Genomic DNA, 17,787 nt, shown 5'->3' with positions numbered 1-17,787 from the left:
TGACATTTTTTGTGACTTGGCGCTATATAAATTAACTGAATTGAATTGAAACACTCAGAATTCAGTGACTTCAAGAAAATGAACGTCTTATTGATTTACTTAAGTCCAGCAGTGCAGCCTGGTTGGATGCTGGCTTTAGGGAATACATGATGGCATCTTCAGCTGGGTTTGTAATGTGGTGTCTCCGGTCCTCCAGCTCCGTGAGGGCCTGTCTGGACCTGCTTGTGTCCTGGATCCACCGCTACATGGACAGCCAGGACAGCAGTGGCAGACAAGTGTGTTGTGATGTCAGCCTGCACGGACCCTTCTACGCTGCCTGCCAGGCTGTCTTCTACACCCTGATCTTCAGACACAGAGCCATCCTGGAGGTCAACATGAAGAAAGGTGCACAAGTTGGTCTTTTCAAATACAAAATATCTAATGATCCAAAAACGAGCATGTTTGGTTCTGATGAGCGGTGTTTGGTCTCCCTGTTTGTGTGTCAGGTCTGGAGTACCTGCAGAGCTTGAACTTGGAGCGGGTGGTTCTGTGTCAGCTGAACCCTCTCAAAGTGTGCCTGCCTCCAGTCACCAACATGTTTGCTGCCATCACCAGGTACTCCAGCACACACACACAGGAGGATTTTACACTCAACCCTTCACAACTGAGACCAAGGACAGAGATCTTTAACCATTCTGAAGAATCAGACTCTAACCATACTGATGAGCTTGTCTGAACGTGGACTGTGTTTATTTGAATTAATCTGTTAAGCTAACAAAAACTTTTCCTCCAAAAATCATAGTTTGCTTTGTTATAGCATTTACAATGTGACACAAAGTCAAATGACTTGCCATTTAAAGTATGAAATATAGGTTCAAAGAGCCAAATCTAACACGACAAATTAAACAAAGCTTTTGGTATTCATGTATTTAAGAACGCAACTTCTTCAGCTTGGTGTAAAAAGATATTGTTGGTAAGAAAACAAATCTTTTTGAATTCAGTCAAACATTCAGATGTTCTTTTAGCTCGACCGCACTTTTCTTAACCTACAGAAGATTAATATTTTTAATTGTACACATTATAAACACATTTGGAAATACTTCTTTGCAAAGTACTTCAGAAACATGTTGTTGAAAGTCTAATTGTTGCAGGTCTGGAAGTCTCTAGAGCAGGAGTGCCCACACTTTTTCATCATGCGAGCTACTTTTAAAATGACCACGTCAAGTCACATTTATTTTTATAGCACATTTAATACAGTAACTGTTATCAAAGTGCTTACCAAAAAAGATCACAGCTTCAAATATTAATAACATATTACAGCAACATGAATAAAAGCATAAAAACAAATTTAATGATAAACAATAAAATACTAAATCAAATCACCCTGCGTTAAATGTCAGAGAGTAAAAGCAAAATGGATGAACACAATCATCAACAACAAAATACTAAATGAGATCACACTGTGTTAAATGTCAATGAATACAGATGTGTCAGTGAGTACAGATGTGTTTTGAGGAGAGATTTAAAAATAGAGACTGAGGTGGCCTGTCGAATGTTGATGGGCAGATTGTTCCAGAGTTTAGGAACCATGACTGAAAACACTCGATCTCCTCTGAGCTTCAGCTGGTTTTTGGTACGGCCAAAAGCAGCTGGTCTGATGATCTCAGGCCCGAGAAGGAGTATAAGGATGAAGGAGGTCGGAGAGGTATGACGGTGCAAGGCCATTAACACACTTAAATGCCATCAGAAGAATCTTAAAATCAACTCTGACATGCACAGGAAGCCAGTGAAGAGAGGACAGAACTGGAGTAATGTGCTCAAACCTGCGAGTTCCTGTTAGTAGCCGAGCTGCAGCATTTTGGACAAGCTGGAGACGTGAGAGAGAGACCTGACTGACCCCAGCATAAAGCGAGTTACAGTAGTCCAGCCGGGTTGTAATAAATGCATGGACTAGTTTTTCAAGGTCGGATCTGAACAGGACGGACTTGAGCTTAGCTGAAAGAAGCTTTTTTTGAAGAACAGAATTTATCTGCTTATTAAACTTAAAGTCCGAGTCTAAAACTATCCCAAGATTGAAACAGACTGTTTTAGATATGGCTGATGGGAGTCCAGGTTTGCAGGATAAGTGACAGTGGCAGAGCTAGGGTTAAACACAATGACCTCAGTCTTCTGATCATTAAGGGGCCGTTTACATGGCGCGTATTTTGAGTGCATCCGCAGCTTTCTCTCTGTGGTTCTGCTGATCATTTACACGACACCGGTGACCCCCCTCTTTGAATCCGGAGGTTTCTGAATCCACCTTCCAGAGTGGAGGTTTTTCGCTGACTCCCCCCGCTGATGATGTAAACATCTCCCGCTGAGGCTTTGTGTTAAACCACATGCGCACACACACGCGCAGACAGACGCTATATTACTATCAACATGGTGGCGGACACACTGCTTTCAGAACTATGACTGATGGAATATATTTTTAATCTCGTAGTTAATCTACGTCAGATTCTAGGTGCTGCGACCGACATCTGTGTTGGAAGAAACACAGTCTGATCCAATTCTAATGTCGCTGTTTATAGAACGTGGCACGTGCACACGTCGCGTTGCACTATAACATCTAAATGCCATCATACACCTGCTTCAGCAAACTCACTGTCATCTAGAAAAGGCAGACAGCACTGTGAGAGTCATGTTCTTTGATTTCTCCAGTGCATTTAACACAATCCAGCCTGATTTGCTTTGTCAGAAACTCCAGAAGACTCAGGTGGAGGCCTCAACAATCACCTGGATCAAAGACTACCTGACCGACAGACCAGAGTTTGTGAGACTGAAGGGTTGTGTGTCTAACCAGGTGGTCAGTACCTCAGGTGCACCACAGGGGACTCTACTCTCACCATTCCTTTTCACTGTGTACACCTCAGATTTCCAGTACAAAACAGACTCCTGTCATCTGCAGAAATATTCAGATGACTCTGCAGTGGTCGGGTGTATCAGAGATGGACAAGAAGCTGAGTACAGGGAACTGGTGGACCGCTTTGTGGCATGGTGTGGAAACAATCATCTCATCTTGAATGTGAACAAAACAAAGGAGGTGATTGTAGATTTCAGGAGAATCAGGAACAGATCCAACCCTATTTTCATGGGAGAAGAAGTGGAGGTGGTGGAGAAGTATAAATACCTTGGAGTTCACCTGGACAATAGACTGGACTGGAAATGCAACAGTGAAGCCATCTACAAGAAGGGACAGAGCAGACTGTACTTCTTGAGGAAGCTGAAGTCCTTCAATGTTTGCAGCAAGATGCTGCATATCTACTATAAGTCTGTTGTAGAGAGCGCTGTCTCTTCTGCATCATCTGCTGGGGGAGCAGCACCAGAGCAAGTGACTTAAAAAAGATCAACAAGCTCATAAAGAAGGCTGGCTCAGTTCTGGGGACTCCTCTAGAACCTTTGGAGATGATTGTTCAAAGAAGGATTCTTCATAAAATGAGGAACATTATAGACAACCCTCAGCATCCTCTTCATCAGACTGTCATACAGCAACAGAGTGTCTTCAGTCAGAGGTTTCTTCAAATCCGTTGTAGGACAGACCGCTACAAGAGATCCTTCCTGCCCACAGCCATCAGCATCTATAACAACTCATTAATGAAACCAGGATGATGAGTTACAACAACATTTAATTTCCCTCTGGGATTAATAAAGTATTTTTGAATTGAACTGAATTGAATTGAAATGTGCTAAATAACAGTTTAATAATAATAAACAGTATTTATGTTAGTGTGAGAGATAATGAAGCTCTGAGCTAAATGAAGCTATCTGGACATTATGTAATTCAAATTTAAAATGATGCTAAACATATAGCGTGAACACTAAAGTTGAAAATGAAGACATCAGGTTTAATTTTTATTTATTTATTCAACACCACAAACTGTATGTCACACAAACACTGATAATTAAACTGAACACACTATTAAAACACGTTAACTGAACTTGAATGGATTGAATAAAACAACTGATGGGAATTTTAAACAAATAGTTCATCAACATCTCTCTCTTCGACGTCCTCCTGCAGTTCATCTGGGCCTGGTTCAGAACCGGTCCACCTGGTGGGAGGACAGCTTCTTCTTCTTTCAGGAAAAAATAAAAACTCAGTTGGTTGTTTTGTAACCGCAGTAAACACAAGCTAACAATATTATGAACATTTGATTTACCTGCTGTAAAACAGCTACTGATTATCATAGAGTAAAGTCCGACATTGACTCGGTTCTGGTCCACTCAGCACGCAGTCACTCAGCGACCGGTGTGGAGCTGTTAGACGAAGCGGTCCCGCTTGGCGTCATATCTGTCGACTCGCATCCAAAATCCAGCTTTAACTTGTTGTTACGTTACGTTGTTGTTAGTTTGATTAGCCCAGAGGAAAACAACGTGCCGAGGCAGCACGCATGCGCATTAGGTGAAGGTACAAAATTCACAGCTCCATCTAATGACCTGGCATGGTAACTACAGCGGATTCGGGAGGGCGGGGGGGGGAGTCCTCCGGATGCATGTAAACCCAAAATGCAACCGTGTCAACGCAAATCTTTTCCTCTAATTAACATACGAAAAAAAACTATGTTTCCCCTCGTTGTGTCTGTGTAAATAGGGCCTAAAACTCAAGAAGTTTGCAGCCATCCAAGTCTTGATGTCATCAAGACATTTTAACAAAGGCCGAATGGAGGAGGAACTGTTTGGTGTTAACGGCAGATAAATCTGAGAGTCATCAGCATAACAATGAAAGGAAAGACCATGTTTCCTCAGGATAGACCCTAAGGGGAGGAGATACAAAGAAAACAGAAGGGATCTGCAGGAAAGAGGCATTGAAGTAGATAGAGTGTTATCAAAATTAACACAGAAACTCCTGTTGCTCAGGTATGAATGGAACCATTCTAACGCTGCACCAGTAATCCCAACCCAGCGTTCTAGCCGGGATAAAAGGATACTGTGGTCCACAGTATCAAATGCAGTGGTAAGGTCAAGGAGTACCAGGACTACAGACTGATCAGAGTCATTTGCCAGAAGAATGTTGTTGCAGACCCTAACTAAGGCTGTTTTGGGGCTGTGTAGTTTCTTAAAGCCAGACTGAAAGATCTCAAGAATATAATTTCCACTCAAGAACTCGTTTAATTGAGTTAAAACTATTTTCTCCAGGATCTTAGAAAGAAAGGGAAGTTTGGAGATGGGTCTGAAGTTTGAGCATGTTGAAGGGTCAAGTCCGGGTTTTTTTTATTAAAGGAGTTACCACTGCATGTTTAAAAGCATCAGGAACTACACCTGTAGCCATACTGCTGTTTATAATGTCAAGAACAGAGGGTCCAATGGAGGGTAGGACTTGTTTAAAAAATGATGCAGGGATGGGGTCAGCAGGGGAACCTGAAGGTTTCATATGACCAATGACGTCATTTAGAAATGAGAGGGAAATGAGTTCATACTGGTTAAAGACTGATGTGGAGGGGACAAAGACAGAGGGGTCAGCTGTGGTGTGAGGAATCAATGACCTGATCGACTCAACCTTTTTAACAAAGAAACTGGCAAAGTCCTCACACGTAACTGCAGAGACCTCCCTGTTGGCAGACTGAGGCACGGTTAAAATGGAGTTAATGGTGTTGAAAAGATTGTGGGGATTGTGGCTGTTTGAGACGATGATTTGGGAGAAACTTTTTTTTTCCGACTTAACAGTGGCCTGGTACTCTTTGTAATATAATTTTAGCATGATACTTTGTAAAAGAAATGTGAAGTTTGTCCTTCTTCCGTTTACGTTCGGCTTTCCTGCATTGACGTTTGGCTGCTCGAGTGATCTCATTCATCCAAGGGTGTGGAGTGCACTTTGGATGCCTAATTTTTAATGAGGCAACTAGGTCAAGCACCTTAGCACAGGTCTCTTGATGTACAGTGACTAGCTCGTGGGTGTTCATGTAAGAGGATTCAGAGACTGAGAGAGAGTTTTTAGTAAAAGCAGAGGAAAAGAGCGCAGCAGTGGAAGGGTGGATCAGATCTAGAAAGTCCGGAGTCAGCGGCTTTTCAGGGCAACAGACATGTATATTGAAATCTCCCATAATCAAAACCCGATCATATCTGAGCAGAATCCAAGTTAAAAAGTCAGAGAGTTCAGCCATGATGAAGTCCTTATTATATTTGGGTGGCCTGTATAACAGCAGAAAAACCAGGATTTGGACGGCCCACCTCAAAACACAGCAGTTCGAAGCTCAAAAAATTAGCTGGTTTCTGTACCAGTTTGCAGTTCCAACGTTTTTTTGAAAATAGTTAATAATTCACCACTTTTGCCTGATGTTCTCGAAGCATTAAAATAAGAACAGTCCGGTGGTAGAATTTCCGACAGGGTCGTGAACTCACCACAGGAGAGCCACGTCTCAGTCACGCAGAAGTCCAGACCGGTGGAGGAGAAAAAGTCCTTCAAGATTAACGTTTTATTAGCCAGAGATCTGGCGTTTATCAGGGCAATCCTTGTAGGAATCACAGCAGGAGAAGTTGTCCATGAAGTTAAGACCAGCGGTCTCAGATTTGTGGAGTTCAACCCGCGACTCGACGACCGACAGCCTAGCCACGGCGAACAGGTCCACTGTGGAAGCGCGACCCGACCCATGGGACCGGGAAGGACTCAGGTGCATCGGCGCAGCGCCAGGACAGGTGATTTAAGATGTGGTCCTCGGTTGAAGAGGAAGCCGCAGCAGCAGCCTGGCAGGCTTTGATCCTCACAAGACGGCCAGCCCGTTTTCCACGGCGCCTGGAGCGATGTCTTCAAGCGGGCAGGATACCACAGCGGAGGTAAACAGGAACGTCTTCAAGCAGAGGTGGGGGTCCAAGGGGGTGGTCCAGATTTACGATCATTATGATCAAACAAAGCAAGACTGGTGGCAGACAGTTGGAGATTTAGGAGTTGACGTTCATAACGTGCAGTGAGTCAATGTCGTAGGTGAAAAATGACAAATAAAGAAAAAACACAATCACTGCAGACAGAGGTGGAGGGCAGGCCATGCACAGCGGCGCCATCTTCCCGGAAGTTGACCAAGTCAAAGGGATCTACCTACTTTTAAAGTACCATTTACATGAGAACAGCCTATGGAAACGTTTGTGTTTTTTCAATGATTATTGGGGTAATAAACAAAAAATGAGTGGGTTTACACTAAAACGCTGTAGTTTATTAGAGTATGTAGAGTTCATTTTAAGATTATTTGATTTGTTTTTAAACGTTTAAATGGCTTGCCCCATCCTACCTCTCTGAGCTGCTTCACCCATACTCTCCTGCTCGGTGCCTCAGATCAGCTGATCAGCTGTTCCTGGAGGTGCTGATGTCCAAAAAGAGGGTCAGAGAGGACAGAACTTTTTCTGTTGCTGCTTTAAGACTGTGGAACAATCTCCCTCTTCCCATCAAGGATTCAAGGCTCTTTATTTGTCATTCCACCACATGTGGTACATGTGATGGAACGAAATTGTGTACACAGGGTCCCAGTTACATCCAATAAAAGTATTAAAATGTAAAAGAAAAACGGTAATAAGATCTAAGATACGAACTAAGAAAAAAGTTAATAAAAATACACTAAGCACTAATAGCATAAAAACATTTCAATGAACAGGAGCACGAACATGAGTGTGTGAGCAGATGAGTACGAATGAACACAGCAACATGAAACTGATCAGCAGCAACATGAAACAGATCAGCAGCAACATGAAACAGATCAGCAGCAACGTGATGTGATTTTTCACAGTGATTATTCTGGTTAGAGATTCATGAGTCTAACAGCCTCAGGGTAGAAGCTGTTCCTCAGTCTAGTGGTTCTACACTTAATGCTCCTCAATCTCCTTCCTGAGGGGAGCGGAGCAAAAAGTGTGTGTGCTGGGTGAGTGAGGTCCTTCATGATGCAGGTGGCTCTCTTCCTGCATCTGGAGGTGTAGATGTCTGTGATGGTGGGGAGGCTGACTCCAACATCTTCTGTGCAGCCTTCACCACTCTCTGCAAAGCTTTTCTTTCTGCAGCTGTGCAGCCTCCATGCCACACGTTGATGCTGGAGCACAGGATGCTCTCCACTGCACACCTGTAGAAGGAGGTGAGGCCTGAGCTTCCCAGACCAGCTCACCTCAGCCGCCTGAGGAAGTAGAGTCTCTGATGAGCTTTCTTGGTCAGGCTGGAAGTGTTGTTGCCCCAGCTGAGGTTGTCATTCATGTGCACACCCAAGTACTGTAATTCTCGCCGTACGTGTCGCACCATAAGTAGCATCAGTCCAAATATGTCTAAAAAAGTAGTTTGTGAAATGAGAACAGAATGCAGAAGTCAGCTATAATTCAATTCAATTCAGTTTATTTATATAGCGCCAAGTCACAACAGATGTCATCTCAGGGCACTGAACAGAATGTTTCTGGAAGGCTTCATTAGTCAAGGAAACACACAACACAAAACTCAGTTTTTTGAGCATGCATCAGGATAAAACTCAGTTTTGTGTCGATGAGGAAGAAGGCCGGCTCCAGAGAAGGGGGCGTGCCAAAGACACCATCTTACCACAAACATAACTGGTTGTTCCACTTTGGAGTAAGCTGGTTGGGGGAAGAATCAGTTTTGTGTTGTGTGTTTCCTTGACTGATGAAGCCTTCTGGATGGAAGATGAAATGTTTCAGCACAAAAAAAAGAAACTGTTCAGATGACCTGTCTGAAAATTGTTGGAAGCCAACCCTAACTATAGGATTTATCAAAAAGGAAAGTTTTTAAACTGGACAATGTGTCAGCCTCACAGACAGAAACTGGAAGTTAGTTCCACAAGAGAGGAGCCTGATAACTGAAAGATATTCCTCCCATTCTGCTTTTGGAAACTCTAGGAAACACAAGTAAACCTGCAGTCTGAGAGCGAAGTGCTCTGTTAGGAAAATATGGAAAAATAAGATCTCGAATATTAGATGGAGCTAGGTTGTTGAAAGCTTTGTAGGTTAGAAGTAAGATTTTGAATTCAGTTGAGAAATTGACAGGGAGCCAATGGAGAGAAGCTAAAACTGGAGAGATATGATCTCTCCTACTAATTCCAGTTAAGACTCTGGCAGCAGCATTTTGGATCAACTGAAGACGTTTTAAAGAAGTATTTGGACACCCAGATAATAAACCATTGCAATAGTCCAGTCTAGACGTGACAAATGCATGGACCAGTTTTTCTGCATCATTTTTAGATCAGATGTTTCTAATTTTAGTGATATTATGCAGGTGGAAGAAGGTAGTTCTCGTAGCGTTTTTAATGTGGGGGATAAAAGACATGTCCTGATCAAAAATAACACCACGATTTTAACAGCTGGAGGCCAGATTAATGCATCTAAGGAGGGCGAAAGACTGAAAAAATTATTCCTAAGGTGCTCAGGTCCAAAAACCAAAACCTCAGTCTTGTCTGTGTTCAACAGGAGAAAATTTGGGGTCATCCAGGTTTTTATGTCTTTATAAGACATGCTTGTAGTCTAAGTAGCTGATTGGATTCATTGGGTTTCATGGACAAATATAACTGTGTATCATCAGCATAACAATGATAATGTATCCCATGTTGTTTAATAACAATACCTAATGGAAGCATACAGGTGCTGGTCGTAAAATTAGAATATCATGAAAAAGTTTATTTATTTCAGTAATTCCATTCAAAAGTGAAACTTGTATATTATATTAATTCATTACACACAGATTGATATATTTCAAATGTTTATTTCTTTTAATGTTGATGATTATAACTGACAACTAATGAAAACCCCAAATTCAGTATCTCAGAAAATTACAATATTACTTAACGCCAATGAAAACAAAGGTTTTTTAGAAATGTTGGCCAACTGAAAAGTATGAACATGAAATGTATGATCATGTACAGAGGATCACTTCCTCCAAATCTTAAGCCATGGTCTTGAGCCGGAAAAGGGTAGAGTGCCCTCTCCGGGTTGGGGAGGAGGTCCTGCCCCAGGTGGAGGAGTTCAAGTATCTCGGGGTCTTGTTCACGAATGAGGGAAAAATGGAGCGTGAGATCGATAGGCGGATAGATGCAGCATCGGCAGTGAAGCGGGCGCTGTACCGGCCTGATGTGGTGAAGAGAGAGCTGAGTCAAAAGGCAAAGCTCTCAATTTACCGGTAGATCTACGTTCCTACCCTCATCTGTGGTCATCACGGATACAGGCGGCTGAAATGATTTTTTTCCACATGGTGGCTGGGCTCTCCCTTAGAGATAGGATGAGAAGCTCGATCATCCGGGAGAGACTCAGAGTAGAGCCGCTGCTTCTCCACGTCGAGAGGAGCCAGTTGAGGTGGCTCAGGCATCTAGTTAGGATGCCTCCTGGACGCCTCCCTGGTGAGGTGTTCTGGACACGTCCCACCGGGAGGAGACCCAGAGAAAGACCCAGAACACACTGGAGGGACTATGTTTCTTGGCTGGCCTGGGAACGCCTCAGGATTCCCCTGTAGGAGCTGGCCCAAGTGGCTGGGGAGAGGGAAGTCTGGGCCTCCCTACTTAGGCTGCTACCCCCGCGACCCGACCCCGGATAAGCAGAAGAAAATTGATGGATGGCCAACTGAAAAGTATGAACATGAAATGTATAATCATTTACAGCACTCAATACTTAGTTGGGGCTCCTTTTGCCTGGATTACTGCAGCAATGCGGCGTGGTATGGAGTCGATCAGTCTCTGGCACTGCTCAGGTGTTATGAGAGCCCAGGTTGCTCTGATAGTGGCCTTCAGCTTTTCTGAATTGTTGGGTCTGGAGTATCACATCTTCTTCTTCACAGTACTCCATATATATTTTTATGGGGTTCAGGTCAGGTGAGTTTGCTGGCCACTTGAGAACAGGGATACCATGGTCCTTAAACCAGGTACTGGTAACTTTGGCACTGTGTGCAGGTGCCAAGTCCTGTTGGAAAATGAAATCTGCATCTCCATTAAGTTGGTCAGCAGCAGGAAGCATGAAGTGCTCTAAAACTTCTTGGTAGATGTCTGTGTTGACCTTGGACCTCAGAAAACACAGTGGACCAACACCAGCAGACATGGCACCCCAAACCATCACTGACTGCGGAAACTTGACACTGGACCTCAAGCAACATGGATTCTGTGCCTCTCCTCTCTTCCTCCAGACTCTAGGACTTTGATTTCCAAAGGAAATGCAAAATTTACTTTAATCAGAGAACATAACTTTGGACCACTCAGCAGCAGTCCAGTCTTTTTTGTCTTTAGTCCAGGTGAGACGTTTCTGACGCTGTCTCTTGTTCAAGAGTGGCTTGACACAAGGAATGTGACAGCTGAAACCCATGTCTTGCATGTCTGTGTGTGGTGGCTCTTGAAGCACTGACTCCAGCTGCAATCCACTCTTTGTGAAACTCCCCCACGTTTTGGAATGGGTTTTGTTTCACAATCCTCTCTATTGTGCGGTTATCTCTCTTGTTTGTACACTTTTTTCTACCACATCTTTTCCTTCCCTTCACCTCTCTTAATGTGCTTGGACACAGAGCTCTGTGAACAGCCAGCAATGACCTTTTGTGTCTTGCCCTCCTTGTGCAAGGTGTCTTTGGTCATCTTTTGGACGACTGTCACGTCAGCAGTCTTCCCCATGATTGTGTAGCTTACAGAACTAGACCGAGAGACCATTTAAAGGCCTTTGCAAGTGTTTTGATTTAATTAGCTGATTAGAATGTGGCACCAGGTGTCTTCAATATTGAACCTTTTCACAATATTCTAATTTTCTGAGATACTGAATTTGGGGTTTTCATTAGTTGTCAGTTATAATCATCAACATTAAAAGAAATAAACATTTGAAATATATCAGTCTGTGTGTAATGAATGAATATAATATGTAGTGGACTAGGCCTGATGTCAAAACTGACCAGATGGACAGAAACTGTCATTTCATTGATTTGAATCCAGAAATACAGTTTGACCCATCCTGAGACTTTCTTTCTTGAATTAATCAAGTGGAAAAGACAATTCTCTATGATCATTACTATTTTACAAATGTTTGATAATCAAATTGTGTTAGTTCAAACAATGTTTACATGTTGAAGTGAACTACTCATTTTTATTTACTTAAACAGTAGTAATGATTTTTATTCCTCAATTCAAAGTGAAATCAAGTTAGAGTACATTACAGAGTAATGATTCAATTTCTTGATGCAAATTTGTAAGTGTGTTAAAGTTCAAGCTTCGGTCAACTAAGAAGTTTACTGAAAAGAAATGTCATGTTTAACTTTTACAGCAAGATATTTGGTGAGCGACGCCACGAAGTCTGGTTTTTCCATGATATCTTTCTGTCTGTTCTTAAACAATCCTTGACTTTTAATAACACCTTACATCACAAACCACACCTCTGCTTTGGTCCATCCACCAATCAAAAAGCTCTCAAATGAACCGGAAGTGACCCTTCATAAAAAGGTTGGCACTTCCTAGTTCAGAGAGAAGAGTTCCAGAAGAGTTCTGGTAGAGAGTTCAGCTCAGTCTTGAAGCTGCTGTAAGCTCTGTCTTGAAGATGGAGCAGCAGTTCAAGTAGAGTTCAAGAGTTTTGGAATCCAGAGTGCAGAGAGTTTGGGAGTTCGTGAATGCACACGCAGGCATTCATGGATGCTGCTAACCCAAACAAGCTGAACCAGAGACGATTTTGGGAATTATAACTTCTGTTTGGATAACCTCGCACGGCTCTCGAGGTATTTGGCTGTTCTCACTGAGACGCTGAACAGTGGTTGGAAGTGAGACTCCACGCCGGAACTGATCTATCTTCAGAAAAGGTAAAAGTCGACCTTCACCAAAAGTGTACTGTGGGACAAGCTGATTTCGAAGGAGCGTGCACGTTCTGGTTAAAACAGATAAATTCCCTCACACATCTCTCTGTAAGATAAATCTCAATTTTCCATCTTTAAACTCTACTTTAAGCTGAAAAATCAATCACCGCCGTGTGAATTGATGTCTGCTGTTCTGCTGAAAAGTGAAAACAATCGCCGTATTGTTCTCACTTCCTGTAAAATTAATTATCTTGTCACTACATGTATTCTACCAAATTAATATAAACAGTGTGCTGTAAAACGCTTTATTCTGTTTATACAATATTGGTGGCCCGTCCGTACGTTAGTACCACATTTTGGTGGCCCGGAACGTGCTCATAAATGGACTGTGTATGCGTGTAATAATTGATTTTACATGTTGGCATGAAAAATAACAGATTGTTAGCTGTGTTGAACGCAGCGTGCAGAAGCTGCCGCTTGGAGCTAGACGCTGCATGTTTACGCTGGAGATGCTTTGAAGCTGATATTCAGTCAAAATGTCTTTTGAAAGCTGAAATTGTACGTCTGTTATGTGTAACATAAGCTGGCTTTGAGCTGTGGAAATGCTGTATTCTGTTTAAAGACGGTTCAGACGTGGTTCTGGTACCGGCTCGGTTCTGAAAAGGTTCGAACGAGTTGTTTAAATAGCTAGAAAGACGTTTTTGAGACCGGGGCGCCGACTCCGTGCTGCTGGGAGCTTATTGATTACATCTTTTAACAGAAAAAATTGCATTTTGACAGTTTAAAAGACAAAAAGTTGACGGACTTGTTCAGATAAATCTAACATGCTAGCTGGGAAAAACGCTGCGTGATTGGTTGAATTAGCGGCCGTGGAACGCTCTCATTGGCTGAGCGACGTGTCAGTCAGTGACCCGGAAATGAAAACTCGTTTTTCATAGGGAATAAAATCTGCTTTTTAAAGTTCAAAAACGCTTTAAAAGTTGATTCTGATCCACTGCTCCGTGTCTTCGAAGCATAATTGTTGAAATTTCGCCACGTTTGAGTTTAAAATCCGTCATTAAATTATGTTTTTGAACAACGCTAGCGATGCTAATTTTAAGCCAACAGCTAACGACCGGATGAGTGACGTGTCACGTCACTTCCTCCATGTCGGAAATTAGCTCGGTTGCAACCGTAAGCTTTGCTGTGCTTAAAATCACTAAATGTAACTTGCCACATGTCCCTAAAACTCATGTTTCATGCAAAAAAGTCGTGCTTGTTGAAGAAACGCCACGTTACGCTTCAAAACCGTTCAGAAATGTTGATTTTAACCGAGTTTAGCCGAAGCTAACTTTAAGCTAAGCGGCTAACAACAGGATGTCAACCGAACGTCACAGGAAGTCGTCATAGACTCCTGCTGGTAGAAAGCTAAACACTGCCCCCTCCTGGGAAACTTGAGATCACAGTTTCACTTCAGTTTTAGGTATTTTAGTGAAATTAAACGTTTTTTTTTCTGTAAGGCATTTTTGAGTTAATAAACGTTCCTCAAAGCTGGATAATCACCGTTATCTTGCATTTAAAAAGTAATTAAGGTATTTATGCAAAACAGGCATTTACCAGGACATTTTCATTCACTGAATTCCTCAAACAAGGAGGTACAAAATGAAAAATTAGAAACTTTTTAAAAGATACGGTTCAAATATTCACAGAGTTGAACAGTTTACTCATTTTCTTGAAAGATAATACACGTTTAATTGCAAAATCACTAAATAAGAGTAAACTTATCAGGAAAAAGAAACTTTTCTGTTTAAGTTACCACCTAAAAATACATCTTCCTATTTAATTTTAAATAGAGGATGAGACAGGAGAACAGGAATAACAGTTTTTCTGAAGAAAGACTGATTAATCCTGACACATCATCAATTTTTATTTTTCTGTACACCAACTGGTTCTATGAGTAACTGTAAAATAGCAAATTTCTGGAACAGAACGGTTTAAAAAGTGTCTTTAAACTCATTTGCTGTGAGACTTTTTAGAAAAATTGTAGGTTTATAAAAATTCAGTGCTTTAGAGTAAAATACACTAAAAAGAGCTTGGTAATCTAGTATCTGTTAAGAAATAAGCACATAAAAAGTAACACTGCCAGAGAGCATTTACTTAAATATTCATGAATTGGGGTAAAACCTGAGATAGGTACCCACATTTGAATACGTTGACTTATAACAGTACTTTTGTGTAAACCCAAAGCTAAAATAGTGTGAAAACTCAATGACAACTTGAATACAAATATTTACCTGTAAAATATCTGAAACTTGCAACTGTTTTAAACAGATAAAGTGCTACACAGTGAAAAACATGACAGGTGTGTTAGAAAAAGACTTTGATCCTTATGAGATGAGGGACTGCTTGGAGAATGCGTTGAAGCTGCTGACAGCACCCTTACATCCATATAGACAGGAACAGGCGGACAGCATGAACCCAAAAGAGTTAGTGGACAATCTGAAGGAGGTTGCAGAGAGTGTGACCTCTACAAAAATTTCAATGTCAAACTATGAAAAGCTGGCTAAAATTGCAATATTGCTGAAAGAATCATTCTATACGGTTGTTGAGAAAGCTGATTACCTTGCAATAAGGTTAGACAGTGAAAAAGAGGTGGTTCAGAAAATTGAAGAACACTTCCTTCAATTTAAAAGTGAACACGAAGTCCTCACAAAAAAACATTCTGAACAGATGTTTCAACCATAGCAAAATGCAAATGCAGAAATTGATTCGCTGAATAGCAAAATACAGTTACTTAATGCATCACTATCTGAAGCCAGGGATGCTAAAGAGCTGTTGTCCAGTGAATACTGTAGATGAACAGATGCTGGGATGTATTCATCATTTAACGCGAGTTCCTCATTTTTCTGGACTGAATAAAACGTGCATTGAATTTAAGGAAATGCAAACGGGAGACGTCATTTAAATTTGACCCATCAAAATGAATGCGGTCATTTATTTACAGAATCAAATTTAACATCAAACATTTACATTAATTTGGCAAATTATGAAAATAACAACAAAGCAATCAATCAGGAAAAATCATACGGCCATGATTTCTCCGTTGCTGCACCAACAGACATTTATAACTGTACAACTATGATCTTTTACCCACATGAATGTGGGTAAGCACTTTACACAGACATTTCTAAATATCTGGGAGAATTTCTACTTGATAGAAAAGTTTAAGATGAAAGATGAAGTTTAAAGGGGAGAAAGATGGTGTTTGAGGTAGAGTGTTGAACAGAACGGCACTCTCCGGGCTTTCTTCAGCTTTTCCTCACAGTACACTTAGGTGGTGAAAACGACTCTTTTACCTGGAGATGTCTCAGGCGAGATTCCGTTTAACGCACCCTTTCAGCGTCTCCGTAGGATGCTGTTACTCGTCCGGAGTAGCTGCGAGGTTCTGTCAGCCACAGCTCACCTCAGTGGAAAATGTTATAATCCCATGGAACTCGGAAGAGCTTCGTTGTCATGTCAGGAACTCCAACAGCACTCCATCAGAACTCCAGAACTCTAGAAGTCTGACAACTCTCCAACTCTGAGTACTTGTGTGTCTCTCCGTGTCCCTGTGAGTCCCTGTAGAGTCCGTGTAGACCAGGAAGTACTGACATTTTAAAGGCTCTTTCCCGGTTCACTTTTTGGGATTTTTTATTGGTCAGAAACGACCAGAAGGGGTGTGTTTTTGTGACGTAAGAGGTTAGAGACAGCGAGAATTGTTATGAGACAGTTCAGAAATGTTCTCACAGACCGAGAGGGTTCTGTTTTGGCGTGCCTTAAGACACAGGTGCAAAACATCTCTATTTACGTCTGAGAGGATTCTAAAACATGACAGTTTTAACATAACAACTTGTTTTTCGTTTGACTGTAACCTTGTAAACGCACACACTTGCTCATTCAAAAGCAGAAATCAGAAAAATGCATAATTACTCTGCACAGCTTTTAACATGAGAATAAAATCATTACTCAGTTAATAAAATTGATTAGTTCACTGCAACATCTAAAATGGTTTGAACTAAGACACTTTGATTATCAACATTTGTAAGATAGTAATGATAATAAAAAGAGAGTGTTCTTTTCACTTGAATCTTCAAGAAAGAAAGTCTCAGGATGGGTGAACCTGTATTTATGTATTCAAATACATGAAATGACAGCTTCTGTCCCACAAGGTTCTAAAGGTCAAGAGTTTTGACCTTAGACTGGGTTTCGACGTAGGCTTAGTCCACTACAGTCCCCCCTTTGGAAATCATCACCTGTCCATGGAGATGAATTCCAACTATGGACTTACGTCGTCGATCGTCCTTGAAGCTTGATGTAATCCAGCAAAGAAACAAGAGTCAAGAGTAATCCAGCAAGGAAAACAAAAGTCAAAAGTAATCCAGCAAGGAAAACAAAAGTCAAGGTAATCCAGCAAGGAAAACAAAAGTCAAGGTAATCCCACAATGTTCTTGGTAATTCCATTGTGTTGATTATAATTCCATATCGTCTCGATAATTCCATTGTAGCAATGCTTTAACCCCTTGGAAACAGAGTCTGTAATCCACTGGAAAAAGTCATATAATCCACAATGGTAAATCCACAACGATTGGAAGTGTTGATTAATCAGCATACAGAGGGGTACCCTTGGATTGAACTGAAGAAGCGGCCACCGGATGAAGAGTGGAGACCAACGTCAGGATTGCAGGTCGCCTCCAGCGAAGGTTGTCTCCAGCGACGTCCAGCCTGTGCCGTTCTGGTTCAATGTGTCATGCAATTATGTGGTTTAAGGTGGGCTTATGAAGGGGATTTTACATAAGGCCTTAAACTATATGCACCTGGTGTGTAAGCTATTATGGTTGGGAACAGCTACGACTACCAGTTAAGGGGTGGAGCATGCTGAAAAGGGGTAACTACAGGGGTTTAAGCCTATAGAAAAGGGTTCCAAACTACTTTTCCATTTCTAACTTGGGTTAAGTTAGCTTTACATGGCAAAATATAGTTTGGTTCAAATGTCTGTTGTCTTTTAGACGAACGACTTGAGATTGGGTGTTTGGTTT

General features: G+C 41.7%; 1 protein-coding gene across 1 annotated transcript in view; it reads left to right on the top strand.

Moving 5' to 3' along the window:
- The window catches only part of rrn3 (RRN3 homolog, RNA polymerase I transcription factor), a 99,722-nt gene that overhangs the window by 20,778 nt on the left and 61,157 nt on the right, over positions 1 to 17,787 (top strand). Inside the window, exons 4-5 of the mRNA XM_037689308.1 lie at positions 197 to 384; positions 486 to 594. Of these exons, the coding sequence (XP_037545236.1) occupies positions 197 to 384; positions 486 to 594 (297 nt within the window). The remainder of the gene's footprint in view (positions 1 to 196; positions 385 to 485; positions 595 to 17,787) is intronic.

Source organism: Nematolebias whitei, chromosome 15, assembly GCF_014905685.2.
Source record: "Nematolebias whitei isolate Nwh7 chromosome 15, NemWhi1, whole genome shotgun sequence".
In the NCBI taxonomy this organism is placed as follows: domain Eukaryota; kingdom Metazoa; phylum Chordata; class Actinopteri; order Cyprinodontiformes; family Rivulidae; genus Nematolebias; species Nematolebias whitei.
The sequence above is the reverse complement of the archived record's forward strand: the minus strand, read 5'-3'. Positions and strand labels throughout refer to the sequence as shown.